Source organism: Hemiscyllium ocellatum, chromosome 4, assembly GCF_020745735.1.
Source record: "Hemiscyllium ocellatum isolate sHemOce1 chromosome 4, sHemOce1.pat.X.cur, whole genome shotgun sequence".
Lineage (NCBI taxonomy): Eukaryota > Metazoa > Chordata > Chondrichthyes > Orectolobiformes > Hemiscylliidae > Hemiscyllium > Hemiscyllium ocellatum.
In genome coordinates this window covers 17,564,995-17,584,253 of record NC_083404.1, presented here as the reverse complement: position 1 = coordinate 17,584,253, position 19,259 = coordinate 17,564,995, and the positions used below count along the sequence as shown (strand labels likewise).

The 19,259-nt window shown below is 39.7% G+C and overlaps 1 protein-coding gene across 1 annotated transcript in view; it reads right to left on the bottom strand.

Annotated features, from left to right (window-relative positions):
• zbtb10 (zinc finger and BTB domain containing 10) overlaps positions 1 to 19,259 on the bottom strand; it is a 91,868-nt gene that overhangs the window by 19,948 nt on the left and 52,661 nt on the right. The window contains exon 3 of the mRNA XM_060822803.1: positions 10,458 to 10,526. Within this exon, the coding sequence (XP_060678786.1) occupies positions 10,458 to 10,526 (69 nt within the window). The remainder of the gene's footprint in view (positions 1 to 10,457; positions 10,527 to 19,259) is intronic.

Sequence of the window (19,259 nt, the reverse complement as noted above, 5' to 3'; positions counted from 1 at the left end):
TTCATGAATGTTGCTAATGTGACATAAGAGTGAGGTGTGGATGCGTCTTAAATTCCTGTGCATCATTCTGGCAATTATCTGTGTTCCTTACTTGAAGCTTGCCTTTTGTGCAAACATCATGCTCATAGCCAATTCTTTCTTAATTGTTATTGAAGGATGAGTGTGTTAACTCAGATCATTGCATCTCTACACGAGATTACAAAATTTGGTAATCTTGCATCAACATTCAGCGATGAGTTCATACCAGCTTCACATTGCTAAAATGTATTGAAACACATCTTGTATTCATGGATAATTTCTGATGTTAAATGCAATTTAACAGAATGATCACAGCTTATGAAGCAGGCAGAAAATGCATAATAATTACAAAAACAATTGTAACCTGTTCATTTATAGAAATAGAAATGCTCAGGTGAATTCTACCTTTGAGAAACACAATTTTTTTGGCTCTTTTACTTTCTAGTGTTCACAAGTTGAACTTCATGTTTTGAAAGTTGTAAACTAAACTTTCAAAGGATAGACTATTGCAAAGTAATCATCTAGATGCAAATTTACAATACTCAAAACACAAAAACACGATTTTGATACTAATATCAAAAATGGTTCTTGCCGAAAATCTGACAAAGTTCCACCATGCCTATAAATTAACTCTACAATCAATTATATTTTCCTGCCATTTGCACATCATTTATTGTACTCTTCTTTTGCAACTACTTGGATGCAATCATTAGTTTTGGTGGAATCTGTGAAAATTAATTCCAATTTACTCCATTGCGTTAATTTCAAGACTTGTATTCTGTCAAAATCATTTTACCATTTTGAAAACCTTAATTAGACTATCCTGGTGAAGAATCACAGTTTTTCCATCCTTTCTTGCAAACAACCACCTCCCATCACTGACAGCAGTTGAGTGAAGCTTTGATATAACATTTAATATGCTTCCTAAAATTTGTAGTGTTGCGTGCAGTTTTCAAAACCACAACAGTGGTCTAGCCAATATTTCTTACAAGTTCACATTTACATTGAATTTCCCTTACTAATTTCCAAGTCTATTATGCTCTTTTCTACTGCATACCCACCTTTAAGCATTCATGGATTTCCAGTTATAGAATTCTTCCTTCTTCTATTTGCTAAAAGAATTATACCATTAACAGCTGTGTTTCATGTGGTAGCATGATTGCCAACGTCAGAAAGTGGTGGGTTGAAGTCAAGTTTCAGGACTTAAAAGCTGCCACTGCAGTACTGGAGGAGTGCTGCATTTCTGAATGTTTAATATCACAGAGACTAAGTCTGTGTTCTTAGATAGATGTAAAAAAAATCCCATTTCCAAAAATAGCATGAGTTATTCCTGGAGTCCTGATATAAAAATATCCAAAAATATAAAAACAGGCCATCTGGTTTTATCACATTTCTGGAATTGGTAGCTTATTGTGCCTAAGTAGGCCTGCTCGGTTTCCTATATTAGAATACAGGTCACCTGATAGAAGTGCTATACAAATGCAATGTTTTTGTATTTGGTAAGTATCTTGAACACTGTCATCCCAAGATGTTTTAGAGCAATACTTTAAAATATAATCTGACATCTGTCCATATACTAGACAGGGCAGATGCAGGAAGGATGTTTCCAATAACAGGGAGTCCAGACCAGGGGTTGCAATCTCAGAATTCAGGATCAACATTTAGGAAAAGAAAGTGGAATAATTTCTTCTTCCAGAGTGTTCGGCTTATGGAATTTGCTACAACTGAAAGCAGTTGAGGCCAAAACATCGCATGATTTCAAGAAGGAGTTAGATATAGCACTTGTGGCTGAAGGAGTCAAAGGATATGGAGGAAAAGCAGGAACAGATTTTGGAGTTTGAGTATCAGTCATGATCATAATGAATGCCAGGGCAGGTTCAACAGACCTAATAGCCTCCTCCTTCCTTTATTTTCCACATTTCTGTCAACTCATACAAAGCTTGATCAGAATGCAAGCGATTCAAAGAAGATCTTAAATGGAAAAATGAAGAGAGTTTGGGCCTAAGAGCTAACTATGGCAGAATTATTAAATCAGGAACAAACAAGTTGCCAGAATTATAGTTGGCAAGAATTACAGTTGACAGATACCTGAAGTAACTGTGGGAATAGCACAAATAGAGGCATTACTTAATCAGGAGTCAATGAAAGTCAGGGAGTATGGAGTAATGGCTCAACAGGACATAGTGACACAGTTAGTATACAGACAGCTGAAGTTTGGATGAGCTCAGGTTTACATGATGTAGGAAAGACAGTAATGAAGTTGAGAAGTAACAAAAGGCAGAGGTAAGTGTTTCGGCAAGTGAGCAGGGATAGAGTAGAGTCAGGTAAAAATAGGCCACTTTAAAGATAGCCTGGGTCTGTGAATGCAATTTTATCTGGGTTCAAACAGAAAGTCAAGGTTACAGGCCTAATTCAGCCTCCAACAGTTTCCAAAGTGTGAAATAGAGACCTAGGCAGCTAATGAGTGAAGGTAATGGCTTCTGCCCTCCAATTACTTAATTGGAAAATCGTTTGCATTTCAGTACTGGGGTTTAGACAAGCAGTCTGACAATGTCGAGACAGTAGGAGACAGGGGAGAAAGAGACCAGTTTTAACTGTATATCATTTATGTAATGTGGAAGCCGGCATTGTTTCCAATTATGTCACTGAAGATAGTACGTGGGTAAAATTATAAGTGGACCAAGTACAGTTCTTCAGGGGACACTGGAGGTTAACAGTACAGAATGTAAGAAAAGGCAATGAAAGTCTTCTCTCTATGAGATTCAATAAATAAAAATAAAAACAGCTCAGTGCAGTTCAACCCATTAGGACGGCAATGTTGAAGTACTGGAGCAGGACGCTGTGGTCGGTTCTGTCAAAAGATACAGATGGGTCAGGAAGAATGTGGATGGACAGTTGATCTGTGTCATGCTCAGTTTAGACATTGACATTTAAAGGCACACATTTCTTTTGCAGAGATATCTTTGCTTTATCGGCAACTAACCTTCCCACTCTTACTCATTTGTTTTCCTGCAATTGCTGCATTCTCCCTCATATTTCACCATAGCTACTAATTTGGTAATTTCATGGTTCATTTTCTTGGGAAAATGTCAAAATTAATTCTATAACTGGGAGGCAACAGAATTCCAGAGCAGAGAGTGATTCACAAGGATGTTGCCAGGGTTGTAGGGTTTGAGCTACAGGGAAGCTGAATAGGCTGGGGCTGTTTTTCCTGGAATATTGGAGGCTGAGAGGTGACCTTCTAGAGGTTTATAAAATCACGAGGGCATGGATAAGGTAACAGACAAGGTCTTTTCCCTGCAGTGGGGGAGTCCAAACTACAGGGCACAGGTTCAGGATGAGAAGGGAAAGATATAAAAGGGACCTAAGGGGCAACCTTTTCCATGCAACGGTTGGAATGAACTGCCAGAAAGGATGGAAAAACTGGTACAATTACATTTAAAAGGCATTTGATAGGAAGTGTTTGGAGGGCTATGGGCTAAATGTTGGCAAATGGGATTAGACTGGTTGTGGATATCTTGTCGGCATATCCTTCTCTCCTTTTTTTTAATATCACAGGCAGGTTTTCTTACAAGGAAATGGAGGACAGGTTCGGCTTTTATCTTCTGGCGCTAAGAAGAGAAAAAGATGACTTGATTGAAACATTAAAAAATCTTGAATGACCTTGACAGGAGAGGATGCTTTCTCTTCTGGAGCATCAAGAACATGGGTTTACTATTTAAGAGTCAGGGCTGCCTATTGAAAACGGAGGTCAGATGAAATCTTTTCTCCAAGGATTAAGTGTCTTCAGAACACCGAATGAAAGAGTTGGTGGAAACAGCATCTCTGAATATGTTTAAGGCCAAGGCTGACAGATTCTTACTAAGCAAGGAAGGCGAAACCTCATCAGAGACAGCAGGAATGTGGATTTGAAATTATAATTACTTCAGCCATGATCTATTGACCATCGGAGCAGCCTTGAGGGACTGAATGGTCTACCCCAGGTCCTTGTTCATATATTCATATCATGTATTTCCTTGAAAGGTGATCATTTTGACACCTAAGTAATGGTGTCCACGTATATCAATTTTAGATTTCCTTAAGTCAGACACACCATTGTAATTAGGAGTTAGGTGGAATCAAAAAAGACAGGAACAGGACACCAGTACTTTAAATCAAATCAGGAGGAATCACAACACAATGAAAAAAGGGAAGGAAAGAAAGGTTCTAAATTAAAAGTTCCAGGAGCAGCAGTTACTGTTTTATGTGCTGTTGCATTGTTTTGGAACTTTGATTTAAAAAAAAAGAAGTCAAAACAACAGCTCTTTTAAAAGGCAGCACATGGTCAGGCAGTGCATTAGAGAGACAGAGAAAGAAATAAACCCACACTGCTAACTGATATAGCAGTGGACCTGCGCAGTTACTGCTTTTGCTGTTTGAATTCATATGGACACTGGAGTGCATCTGGGAAAATTAAGAAACAGCGACAGTTCGAGGAAAGGTTACAGTGCAGAAACAGGTAAGTGAATATTTTTAACTGTGGCCTTACTGTAAGTCTGCAGTAGTGAGTAAAGTGGGTTCTTTCTTGATTACATGTTTTATTGAGATATGTCTCTTGATTAAGCTTTAAAATATAAGCCATAAGTACTAAGTTAGCCTGGAGCAGTGTTTTGTAGAGGAATAAGACAGTGCAATTTTCTGGGTCTGTGAATTGAAAGAAGCAAATAAGAGGGTTTTTACAAATACATTTATCCATATTAAACCGCATCTGCCATGCATCTGTCCACTCAACTAGTTTGTTAAAGATCAGAAAGGCAGCCTTTGTGTGGAGCAGCAGGAGATGGGGGAGATACTAACCGAATATTTTGCATCAATGTTTACTGTGAAAAAGGACATGGAAGATATAGAATGTTGATGGTGACATCTTGAAAAATGTCCATATTACACAGGAGTAAGTGCTGGATGTCATGAAATACATAAAAGTGCATAAATCCCCAGGACCTGATCAGCTGTGCATTGGAATTCTGTGGGAAACTAGGGAAGTGATTGCTGCGTCCCTTGCTGAGATATTTGTATCAATAGTCATAGGTGAGGTATCGGAAGACTGGAGGTTGGCTAACAATAATAGACAATAGACAACAGGTGCAGCAGTAGGCTATTCCACCTTTTGAGCCAGCACCACCATTCATTATGATCATGGTTGATAATCCACATTCAGTATCCTGTTCCTGCCTTATCCCTATATCCTTGATTCAACACTCTTTAAAAGCTCTATTCATGTCTTTCTTGAAAGCATCCAGAGACTTGGCCTCCACTGCCTTCTGGGGCAGAGCATTCCATATATCCACCATTTTCTGGGTGAAGAAGTTTCTGCTTAACTCTGTTCTAAATGGCCTATTGTGTCCCCTGGTTCTGGACTCACCCATCAACGGAAACATGCTTCCTGCCTCCAGAGTGTCCAATCTTTTAATAATCTTATACGTCTCAATTAGATCCCCTCTCATCCTTCTAAACTCAAGTGTATACAAACCCAGTCACTCAAATCTTTCAACATATGATAGTCCTGCCATTCCAGGAACTGACCTCGTGAAACTATGTTGTACTCCCTCAACAGCCTTCCTCAAATTTGGAGGCCAAGACTACACACAATACTTCAGGTGTGATCTCACCAAGGCCCTGTACAGCTGCAGAAGGACGTCTTTGCTCCTATACTCAATTCCTCTTGTTATGAAGCTGATGAAGGGCTTATGCCCGAAACGTCGAATTTCCTGTTCCTTGGATGCTGCCTGACCTGCTGCGCTTTTCCAGCAACATGTTTTCAGCTCTGATCTCCAGCATCTGCAGACCTCACTTTCTCCTCATGTTATGAAGGCCAGCATGCCATTAGCTTTCTTCATTGCCTGCTGTACCTGCATGCTTGCTTTTATTGACTAATGTACAAGAACACCTAGATCTTGTTGCACTTCCCCTTTACCTAACTTGACTCCATTTAGATAGCAATGTGCCTTCCTGTTCTTGCTACCAAAGTGGATAACCTGTCCAAGTCACTCTATTCTCATAACATCCTCCTCACATTTCACCCTGCCACACAGCTTTGTGTCATCAGCAAAGTTGCTAATATTACTTTTAATACCTTCACCTATATCATATGTATACTGTAAACAAGTGTGGTCCCAGCACCGAGAGAAAATGGGGAATTATAGACTGATTAGCCTGATGTCAGTGGTGGGAAAGATGCTGGAGTCAATTATAAAAGATGAAATTATAATTCATTTGGATAGCAGTAACCGGACATACGAAGGGGGAAATCATGCTTGACTAATCTAGAATGTTTTGAGGATGTAACTGTGAAGGTGGACAATGGACAGCTAGTGAATGTAGTGTATGTGAACTTTCAGAAAGCCTTTGATAAAGTCCCACACAGGAGATTAATGAGCAAAGTTAAGGCACATGGTATTGGGGGCAAAATACTGATTTGGATTGAAAACTGGCTGGCTGATAGGAAGCAAAGAGTAGTGATAGACTGGTCCCTTTCGGAACGGCAGGCAGTGACCAGTGAAGTACCACAAGGTTCGGTGCTGGGACCACACTTGTTTACAGTATACATATGATATAGGTGAAGGTATTAAAAGTAATATTAGCAACTTTGCTGATGACACAAAGCTGTGTGGCAGGGTGAAATGTGAGGAGGATGTTATGAGAATAGAGTGACTGGTCACTGCCTGCCGTTCCGAAAGGCTCCTTTACTTCGAGGTCCCTGATCAAATCCAGTTCGTTGCACAACACCAGATCCAGAATTGCCTTCTCCCTGGTAGGCTCCAGTACAAGCTGATTTAAGAATCCATCTCGGAGGCACTCCACAAAGTCCCTTCTTGGAGTCCAGTACTATCCTGATTCACCCAGTCTATCTCGCAATTTGAACGTCTTATTCAACTTACACCCTACATCCAGACTACTGTTTGGAGGCCTGTGGATAACTCCCATTAGGATCATTCTACTCTGAGAATTTCTCAGCTCTATCCATATTGACTCTACATCTCCTGATTCTATTCCCTCGCAAGGGACTAAACATCATTCCTCACCAACAGGGCCACCCAGCCCCTCTGTCTGTCCTTTCAATAGCACGGAGACCCTCAAGTATTCATTTCCACTTGAAGCCATGTCTGTTATCCACCCAGCATTGTACCTGCCAATTTCCCACTGAGTCTCAAGCTCATCCACCTTATTTCTTATGCTTCGTGCATTCATATATAATTTTTTTTGTTACTCCCCTCACCCTTCCTATCAATCCCTATTTCACTTGACTGTACTGTATGATCCCTTGAGTTTTCTGCTCGGTTGATTCTGTTGCCTTTCTTAACTTCTCTTATTCACACTTTCCCTTTAATTTCCTTCTTGAATTTCCAATTTGTCCTCTCCCCCTCCGCTACTTAGTTTAAACACACCTGTATTGCACTGGCAAACCTGCTTGCCAGAATGCTGGTCCTCCATCTATTAAGGTGCAACCCATCCCTCTTGTGTAATTCATCCTTACCGTAAAACATACCCCAGTGATCCAAGAATTTAAATCCTTGCTTCCTGCATCAGTTCCTCAGCCACACATTCAAGTCCATTATCTACCTGTTCCTGCCCTCTCCAGCCTGAGGAACTGGAAGCAAACTGGAGATAACCGTACTGGAAGTCCACGTGATGTCACTGTTTAAGAAGGATGGTAAGGACAAGACAGGGAACTATAGTCCAGTGAGCCTGATATCAGTGGTGGGCAAGTTGTTGGAGGGAATCCTGAGGGACAGAACTTACATGTATTTGGAAAGGCAAGGACTGATTAAGGACAGTCAACATGGCTTTGTGCATGTTTGAGTTTTTTGAAGAACTAACAAAGGATTGATGAGGACAGAGCAGTAGACGTGATCTATCTGGACTTCAGTAAGGTATTTGACAAGGTTGCCCATTGGAGACTGATTAGCAAGGTCAGATCTCATGGAATACAGGGAGAACAAGCCATTTGGATACAGAACTGGCTCGAAGGTAGAAGACAGGGTATTGGTGAAGGATTGTTTTTTCAGACTGGAGGCCTGTGACCAGTGGAGTGCCACAAGGATAGGTACTGAGTCCACTATTTTTTGTCATTTATATAAACTATTTGGATGGGACCGTCTGAGATATAGTTAAGAAATTTGCAGATGACACCAAAATTGGTGGTGGATAGTAATAAAGTTACAACAGAGATCTTGATCAAATGGGCCAATGGACTGAGGAGTGGCAGATCCAGTTTTATTTAGGAAAATGCGAGGTGCTGCATTTTGGGAAAGCAAATCTTAGCAGGACTTATGCATTTAATGGCAAGGTCTTAGGGAGTATTGCTGAACAAAGAGACCTTGGAGTGCAGGCTCATAGTTCATTGAAAATAGAGTCACAGGGAGATAGGATAGTGAAGAATGCATTTAGTATACTTTCCATTATTGGAAAGAGTAAAGAGTACAGCTGTGCAGGACATTCGTTAGACCACTTTTGGAATATTGCGTGCAATTCTGGTCTCCTTCCTCAGGGAAGGATGTTGTGAAACATGAAAGGGTTCAGAAAAGATTTACAAGGATATTGCCAGGGCCACAGGATTTGAGCTACAGTGAGAAGCTGAATCGGTTGGGCTGTTTCCCTGGATCATCGGAGGCTGAGGGGTGACCTTTGAGAGGTTTATAACATCATGAGCAGCATGGATAAGATAAATAGACAAAGACTCTTCACTGGGGTGGGGGAATCCGGAACTAGAGGGCATAGGTTTAGGGTGAGAGGGGCAAGATTTAAAAAAAAGACACCTAAGGAGGACCTTTTCATGCAGAGGGTGATACGTATATGGAATGAGCTGCCAAAGGAAGTGGTGGAGGCAAACACAATTGCAACATTTAAAGGGCATCTGGATGGGTATATGAATAGGTAGTTTTTGGAGGGATATGGGCCAGTGTTGGCAGGTGGGTCTAGATTAGGTTGAGATAGCTGGTTGGTGTGGATGAGTTGGACCAAAGGGTCTGTTTCCATGCTGTACATTTCTATGACTCTATGTAAAATCTTGCTCCAATATTCAAGGAAAATTATTCCTTGGATTCTTTTAATATTCTTTCAAGGATGTGAGTGTCAATGGCAAGGCCAATACTTGTTGCTCATCCATAACTGCCCTCAACAAGGTATTAGTGAGACATCACATTGAATCACTGGTGCAAGAACACTCCCACTGCTTAAGAAAGGAGTTCAAGATGCTTAAAGAAAAGTTCCTTTACTAATACTTCTAAATTTTCTCTTTGAAAATAAGTTGAGTACTTGCAAAATGGTGTAAGAGAAGTTACAGTGGAGGTAGATAGGAAAGTAAGAAAATCATGCACAAGTAAGCCATTCAAATAGCCGTTCATTCTGTCATTTAATGTGATCATGGCTAAAATTCTAATCTCAAAGTCATTTTCCTGCACAATCCCATAGCTTTTGGTCCTTTAATCTTTAGAAATCTATTGTTTGCTGCGTTAAACACATATTCCACAGTACTGAGCAGACGGGAATTTAGCTTTTCTTCAGATGCTTTGGCAATATTTGGATCAGGATCCTGAAGTTTTGAAGCATCAAGATTTATTTGGCCTACTATGACAGTAGTTGGCAAATCTGAGGCTGAATTGGAAGTAACCAGTGAATTTCTGAACACTGCCCAACACCATTGGGTGGAGAGGGTATCCCAGTGCTTCAGAGTTCAAAGGTATGTGTAAAGGCATGTGAAAAATCAAATAATTAGCATTATTTCCCATCACTAAAGGAAGGTGTGATCAGAAAACACAAAATCTTTACTTAATGAGGCAATATTTCGAACGTCAATTAGGGTAGATTTTCTAAAGTTTACCGTCATGAAAATTGTCTGCTTCTTGTCTCAGACTTATGTATACAAGAGACACAAAACTTGTATAACAAAATCACAAACTTTTCAGAATGTTGTTTTGGAAATTCATCTGACAAAGTTTGAACGACTGCTATATGCTTCAGAAAGATATTCCAGTTTAGCTGTTCAAAAAATACTGATGGACTTTGGAAACTTATTATGCTGTATACCATTAGACTACATAATTTGGCTTCAATTCAGTACCCACTTTAAACAAAAGTTATCAAGAAGGGCAATTATTTTTAATAAATAATTCAAAAAGGTATTAAAGAAACAAATAGATTCAATGGGCCAATGTGTTGTTTGTGTTATTCGTTTTTAAAATAGAAATTCCAGTTTCCAAAACGTTTACACTAAATTCTCATTGGATATGATCATCGAGCACCTGGCAAAAAAAAACTAAAGAATAAAAAAAAAGTATAATTTGTGGTTAGAAACTGTACTACATTCACATAATTTGAATACAAGTTTCCTGCAAATAGTATCTGCCTTTTGCTTCAAGTCGAACACAAGTAGTTTAAAATTTATTTGGAAGAACGCTTACCATTTAGCCACGTGTCTCTGTTTTGCGCTTCTTGTAACAGTCCAAATCTGAATTGATCCGAAGTTCCAGCTGAAAAGAGAATATTTATAGTAATGAAATTATTTTAGGCCACTTGAATGATCTTCTCCAAATGAGAATGTGTATAGAGTAAGAGTTAAGTTCTGAGTTTTGTGAAACAAGAGGTTAGCTGAGCATGACTCAGATAAGATAAGAACTTGCAGTTAACAACGAGGTGCTGCAGGCAAGGGTAATGGTTTAACAAGGTGGAAAAGCATTCATTATGTAGAGCCATTTAACAATATTGGAAGCAGTGTGCAAAGTAAGTTAGCAAGGTGAAAAGTATTCATTATGTGAAGCCAGTTAACAGGGTTAAGAACATTGTGTAACAGCAGATGGCTTAAGCTTTACTACTGACACTTGCGGATTGTAATGGTCATCCAATCAATATGTATGCTGCCTTGTCTGGACGGTCCTCCTTGTAAGTGACTAAATAATTTATTAAGAAACTGCTGTTCCAGAGAAGACTAAGAACTCATGCCCGTGTGCATATGGGTAATCGTTCTCTCTCCCTCCAGAGCCCAGAATAAAGATGAAGGAGGTAAAACTATACCGTGTCTCTGAGCATTTTGCTTTAACTGAGGCGGGAACGGGACAACACCAACAGCATTAATAAATTCTGGAAGCATTACTCCACAGGAACTCACTAAAACCTTGTCCAAGTGATTATTATTCACAAGAGTTCAATAAATATGGACAGGTATACAGTTCACAATAGGATTTATAACAGAACAAACCAACTACATTTTACATTCAAGGGAGGTGCGTGTTGATGGCTAACTCATCATATATTGAACACTCCTCTTAAACGTGAAGGAGATCACAGTGAGCTGCCTCCTCGAAGTGTTGCACCCCTGCAGGGAAACCCGGGAGCTTTGCACTGTAGGATTTTGATCCAGCATCAAACCAGATGCATATTTTTAGCAGGGATCATTGAATAGTAATGAGTAGCATTTGGTTATTCCCTACTTTAACCTGACAATGTAAAACAATGTTTAGTTGCCCATTCACAGCTTCAGTGTCAGACTGAGAATGTGTATAGAGTATACGCAGACAGGAAGAGTTTAAATTGTGAGTTTAGTGAAATGAGATTCAGCTGAGCATGACTCAGATCAGATAAGAACTTACAGTTAACATTGGGATGCCGGAGGCAAGGGTAATGGGTTAACAAGGTGGAAAAGCATTCATTATGTAGATCCATTTAACAAAATTGCAAGCATTCAATACTCAAGGTCAGCTAACAAGGGAAAAAAGGTATCCATTGTATGAATCCAGATAACAAAGTTAAGAACACCCATTGTGTAACAGTAAAGGGCTTGGCCTCTGCTACTGATACTCATTGAGTGTAACGGTTACCCAAATATAGAGTCATAGAGATGTATAGCACGGAAACAGACTCTTCGGTCCAACTCATCCATGCCGACCAGATATCCCAACACAATCTAGTCCCACCTGCCAGCACTCGGCCCATATCCCTCCAAACCCTTCCTATTCATATATCCATCCAGATGCCTCTTAAATGTTGAAATTGAACTAGCCTCCACCACTTCCTCTGGCAGCTCATTCCATGCAGGTACCACCATTGGAGTGAAAAAGTTGCCCCTTAGATCTCTTTTATATCTTTCCCCTCTCACCCTAAACCTAGTTCTGGACTCCCCCAACCTAGGGAAAAGACTATTTATCCTATCCATGCCCTTATGATTTTATAAACCCCTATAAGGTCACCCCTTAGTCTCCAACGCTCCAGGGAAAACATTCCTAGCCTTTTCAATCTCTTCCTATTGCTCCAATCCTCAAACCCTGGCAACATCCTTGTAAATCTTTTCTGAACCTTTTCAAGTTTGATAACATCTTTCCGATGGGAAGATCAGAATGGCACACGATATTCAAACACAATTAATATGTATGTTGCCTTATCTGGATGCTCCTCCCCGTAAAATGACTATACAATTTATTGAGAAGCTGTTGTTCGAGAGAAGACCGTGAATTCATGTCCCTGTCCACATGGGCGATCGTTTTATTCCTCTCTCTCTCCAGGGCCTGGAATAAAGGAAGGTGAAACTACTGTGTCCCCTTCATTTTGCTTCATTCTGGAACTTAAGAGCGGCACAATGGTTAGCACTGCTGCCTCAAAGTGCCAGGGCCCCAGGTCCAATTCCACCTTCTGGTGACTGTCTTTGTGGAGTTTGCACATTCTCTAGTGTCTGTGTAGGTTTCCTCCAGGTGCTCTGGTTTCCTCATTTAGTCTAAAGATGTGCAGTTTAGGTGGACTGGACATGCTAAATTCCCCGTAGTATCCAGGGATGTTTAAGTTAGGTTGATTGCTATGGGAAATGCAAGATTATAAGGGTAAGATAGGATGTGGGTCTGGGAATGCTCTTTGGAAAGTTGGTATGGGCTTGATGGGCTGAATGGCTTGTTTCTGAACTGCAGAGATTCTATGATGTGTACATTTTGTACTAACAAGGCACTGAACTTGGGCTTTTTTGGCTTGAATGAAAATGAACAATCTGGAATGATGACCACAAAATCATTATCAAGTTTCTATGAAACCCATATGGGGTTACTAATGCCCTTCAGGGAAGGAAATCTGTCCTTACTTGATATGGCCTAAATGTAACATCAAACACAGAGTAGCACAGCAGACTCTTAACAGCCTTCTGAAATGGGTTAGCAAGCTACATGGTTGTATGACTCTACGAAATAAATCTGGATGGATCCCTCATATTGGGCAGTGTTTAGTTAGAAGGAAGTTGTCCAATGAGTTCTGAAAACTGACTCCAAACCATTAAGTCTCATGGCATCAGATCAAGGAAAGCTCTTGCCAACTACAGCTAGCAGGTAATATAAAAAATAGACAATAAATATATTAAATATATAAAAGTAAGACAAGGCCAAAATGAACACAAATCTCTAGGCAAGCACAAAATAGCAAAGTCATTTTAGAAATATTCTGCATCATTCTTCAATGTATAGAAAATTAATAGACTTCCAAAAAGAACAAATATTCAAGGAGAAAACTGGAGAGCAAAACCATTCATAAAATCTGTCACTAAAGGAAAAACTATTAGGAAAGCTCATTGAACTAAAATTGATCAATCACCTGGATTAGAATAGTTAGGTGGTTGTTTCTGACTGGCACAAATGTGATAGGCAGAAGAGCCTTTGTTTTTGCTACAATCTCTATCACAAAAAAGTGCATTTAGTAATAGATATAACTAAACAGTCACCATAGTTTCATGAAAGAGAGATCACGCCTGATAAATATATTCATATTCTTTGACGTAGAAAGCAGAGAGAGAGGGGGGACCAATAGATGTATTATATTTGAATTTCCAAAACCCATTTGACAAGGTACTACACGTAAGGCTGCTTGATAAGGTAAAAGTCCATGAAGTCGGGGGCAGTACATCAGAATGGATAAACAATTGGCTAACCAGAGAGTTGAAACAACAGCAGCATTTCAGATGGCATTCTATATCTAGTGGAGTGCCACAGGGTCAGTCCTGGGGTCAAAATTATTTACATTATATCAATGACTTGGATGAGGAAGAAGAATGTACTATTGCCAAGTTTGCAGGTGACAAGGATAGAGAGTGATAAGGGTGACACAAAGAACCTGCAGAGGATATAGACAGGTTAAGTGAGTTGGCAAAAACTTGGCAGTTAAATGTAATGGGAAAATGTGAGGTTGCTCACTTTAGCAGGGAAGAGAGAAGAGTTAAGTATTATTTAAATGGAGAAAAACTGCAGAAAGTGCAGCAGAGGGAGTCCACATGTATGAATCACAAAAACGTTAGCACACAAGTTCAGTAGGTAACAGCAAAGGGTAATGGAATATTGACCTTTATTTCAAAGGGAATAGCATATTAAACAACTTTATTAAACTATACAAATCTGTTTGGCGGCTATTGAAAATAGGCAGATATTGAAAAGTTGGTTTCCTGTGTTGGTGATTCTAGGACTAGAGGGCATAACCACAATAGGTGATCACCCATTTAAAACAGAGATGAGGAAGAATTTATTCTGCCAGACAGGAACAAATCAACGGAATTTATACTGCAGAGGACTATCGAGCTTAGGTCATTAGGTATATTCAAAGCTGAGACAGACAGATTCTTAATCAGTCAGGGAATCAAGGATAATGGGGAAAAGGCAAAGTGTTGAGGATTCAACAAGATGAAGACAGGTTTCATATTTGTGGAGCAGACTTGACAAAATTAACAGGTGTAATCTCCCCTCCCAAGACACACACCATCCTAACTTAGAAATATATTGCTGTTCTTTCCGGGTTGATGGGTCAAAGTACTGGAACTCTCTCCCTAACAGCATTTTGGGTCAACCCATACTAAATGGTCTATAGCAATTCAACAAAGCAGCTCCACATCACCCTCTCAAGGACAAGTAGAAATAGCCAATAAATGTTACAGTATATAGACATTAAATAAACATTCTAGGGTAGATTCCAATGTTGTAGCTGTACTGGAATAGCCTGGCTAAGGTTGCAGAAGTTCTGGGGCACACCTTTGGTACCATTGCCAAATGTTGTTAGGGCCTTCAGCCTTTGCAGTATCCAGTGCTGCCAGCTGTTTCTTAATATCACATGCAGTAAATCAGATTGGCTGACAACTCGCACCTGTTGGGGACCTCCAGAGGAGGCCAAGATGGAATGCCTCCGTTACATTTCTGGCTGAAGATTGTTGCAATGCTTTCTTTTGCACGGTTATGTTGTGGTCTCCTCATCATTGAGAGAAATGTTCTTGGAGCTTCCTCTGATGATTTGTTTAATTGTCCATTACCATTCATGACTGGGGGATTTGGCAGGACTACGTAACTTCAATCCATTTGGTTCGGTTTCATTTCTTTTTGAGACATTTTAGCAGATGATAAAACTAGAAAGGATGCTAGGTCATTTCAGAGGGCAGTTAAGATTCAACCACATTGCTGTGATTCTGGAGTGATACGTATGCCATTTAAAGATGGCACAAGAGAAAACAGTTTCAAGAGTCACCATTAGAATTTTAATTTCAGATATTTTATTGATTTCAAATTTCACCATCTGCAGGGTCTGTCGAACATTACCTCGTCTGAATTACGATTCCAGCATAAATACCACTACGCCATCACCCCCTCTTAAATGTTGCTGTGTAATTTTAAGCTTCAGTCTACAATGCTGTCTATTTTTCCACTAATTGGCAGACATGGATGTGTGGCTACCTATCCCATCATCTAAGAAAGAAATACAGCGATTGGTTGGACCCCAACACAGATTCAATTAGAATATCTGCCAGATTTCAAACTCTTATCTTTTGTTGCTCAGCCAATTTCTTAACTTTTTCAGTAATTTGTCTTCAAGTCCTTGAACTTCAAATTTAGGCAACAGTGTCTTATTGTTGCATTTTCCTAATGTGCATCAGAACTGGAACTCTTCCCTTAAGACACCTTCACTGGCTTCCTATCCTCGTAAACGCCATCCCCTGCACATCTGCTGACTAACGAAAATACATAAGTTGCTTGAAACCATTTGTGTTGCACCTCAATTCCCACACCATGGTGATATGTTCAATCCTTCTACTTTCCATTTCAGAGTCCCATACGAGGCAACCTTCCCGAACAAAGCAGACATCTTTTAGATTAAGGAACGGGAGACAGAAAATCTGTAATACATTGCTTGTGACAAACCTCATTCACTGAGTGGCAGGCTTTTAACTACTACTACTACTACTACTACTACTACTACTACAACAACAACAACAACAACCAGTGAGTGTGAACCTGCCCTAAGAGATCCAGGAGAAGCTAGGGGCGATGCACAGCCAACCTTCACTGCTGGGGATTAAGTACACACCCGTTGTGCAGGGGCAAAAAATGTTCTACGTTATTGAGGAGTTATCACCTCTGATGGGCTCAGATTTTTTAAGACATTCATATAACTTTATGATTGACTCTAGTAATTTTCTTACATTTCCTACATTATATTTGAAAGTGAGATAGTTTATTTTAAAGCAAGGGTATTAAATTTCAATACTGGAAATTATGAACGCCTAATGCACAAACTGGCTCAGGTGGTTTGAGGAAATATATCAAAAGACATGAATTTACACAGAGAATGGATAATCTTTAAAGAACAATTGCCTGACTTATAACAAGTTTACATTCCTTCAAGGTTCAAAAACTCCAAAAAGGTTAATCAACTGTAGGCAAAAAAGATGTTCAGGTCTGTATATGATTGTAAGAAAAGGCTAATAAAGTTATAGCAGTAATTTGAAGGATTGGGAGATTTACAGAATGCAGCAAAAGAGAACCAATAAACTGATGAGGAAAGGGAGAATGCTATCTGGCAAAACAACATTAAAAGCAGATTGTAAAAGCTTCTCCATGTACCTAAAAAGGAAACATTTGGTGCAAGTGCGAGAGTCCATTGCAGGCAAAGAGCAAAATTAATGAAGAACAGAAAAACTCCAGGGAAGCTAAATGATGATATTGTGTCTGGTTTCCCTGAGGAAGATACAAGAAATCTTCCAAAACTAGCGATCTGAGTGGCTGGGGAGAATAAGGACTTGAAGAAAATTAAGTGTTAGTAAGAAGATTATACAGGAGAAACTAATGGACTGAAAGTTAATAAATCCTCAGGACCTGACAGTCTTCATCTGAGTCTTGAAGGAGCTGGTTACAGAGATAGTCGATGCTTTGGTGATCATGTTCTAAAAGTTGATAGATTCTCTCTAAGTATTCCCATGGAGTGGAAGGTAGCAAATGTTGCCCTACTATTTGTTTTTGTTTAATAGGTGAGATAGAAAGGTGAATTGCAAACCTGTTAAGTAAACATCAATAGTAGGGAAACCGCCAAAATCTTTTAAAAGATATTATAAATAAACATTTGTCTGACATTGATCTGATTGGGTATAGTCAGTTTATATATGTATATGGAAAATCATGTCAGATAAGCTTGGAGTTTTCAAAGATGTTACTAACACAACTGATAAAAGAGAGCTGGTGGATGTAGTAGTATACTTCAGTCAGCTTTTCATTGTTTAGAAGGTAGTGTACTGAGGTGATTTCATGATTGGCTAACAGACAGAAAACAATAGGAGTAAATGGGCCACTCTTGTGTTAGTATGCTATGCGTGGTAGGGTACGACAAGGATCAGTACTTGAACCTGAGCTGTTCACAATACATAATGAATGATTTAGATTTGAATGGATGATACAATCTAAGTGGAGAGGCACATTGTGGGAAAGACGTAAATGGCTTCAGGAGGACTTGGACAGCCTTCAGGAAATGGGCAAAAACATGGTAGACAGAATTTAATGAGAAAAACATGAGATAGGAGGAACATATGTGCAGAGTACTTCTTCAATGGCACAAGTTTAGAAAGGGAACTAAGTGTCCTTGTCACTAAGTCACTGAAGGCAAGTGCAGCCGGCTATTGGGAGGGCTAATGAAATGTTAGCCTTTACTTCAAGAGGATCTGAGTACAAGAACTGCATAGTCTTTCTTCAAATGTATAGGAACTTGGTTATACCACAACTGGAGTACTGTGGGCTGTTTTGGTCTCCTTATCTCAGCAAAGACATGATTGACATGAAGAGAATATATTGAAGGTTAGCAGGGCTATCCTGTGGAGTGAGATTAGAGAAACCGGATCAATATTTTTTCTCAAGTTCAGAAGAATAAGAGGTGATCTCATTGAAACATATAAAATATTTAAAGGGATAGATAGGGTAAATGCAAGTAATTTGACAGCACACCCTGGGCTCATGTTGTAAAATACGGTTTTTTGGTTTCAGTCCAAGAGAATGTCAATTCAACTAGAGGAGCGGCAACAGTAACTGTCCTTTACATCAAGAAACTCCAGCCAAACAGGAGTCAATAGGAATTTGGGTTGGGGGCAGATTTCTTCACACATCATACTTGGTGCAAAGGAGCTCTTTTGGAGGTCAGTCATTTTGATTCTAGGCATCTCAGCCAGAGTTGCTCAGGTGAATGTTCCAAGTCCAACTATCTTTAACTGCTTCTTCAATGACCTTCTCACAATAAGGTCAGAAGAGGGAATGTTCGCTCATGACTGCACAATGTTCAGCACCATTTGGAACTCCTCAGATATGGAAGCTGTCCATGTCCAAATGCAACAAGCCCTGGACAATATCCAGGTTTGAACTGATAATGGCAAATGACATTCATGGAATGTAAATGCTAGGCAATGACCATCTAACCATCACCCCATGACATTCAGTGGCATTACCATCACAGAATCTCGCACTGTCATCCTGGGGATTATCACTGTCCAGAAGCTGAACTGGACCAGCCATATAAATGTAGTGGTTTCTGGGAAATCTGCAGTGAGTAACTCATCATCTAACTCCCAAAGCCTCCTCAGTTTCTATAATGCAGAAGTCAGGAGTAGGATAGAAATATTCTGCACTTGCCTGGATGAATGCAGCTTCAACAGCATTCAATAAATCAGACACCATCCAGGACAAAGTAGCTCACTTGTTTGTTAGTGGACTTGCTGCCATTCACTCACTCCACTGATCATGTACAAGACAGGCAACAAATGCTGGCCAGTGATCCCAATATGCCATGAAAATAAAATAAAAATCCGACAGATTGTGAATTGTGAACTACCTGAGGATCAGGTGTGAATTATAGTGAATGAAGGAAAACAAATCAGATAAGTTGAACTGAAAGTCCAATCATCAGGACTTGGTATGATACATGTTTGGAGCTTGAGGGAGACAGGA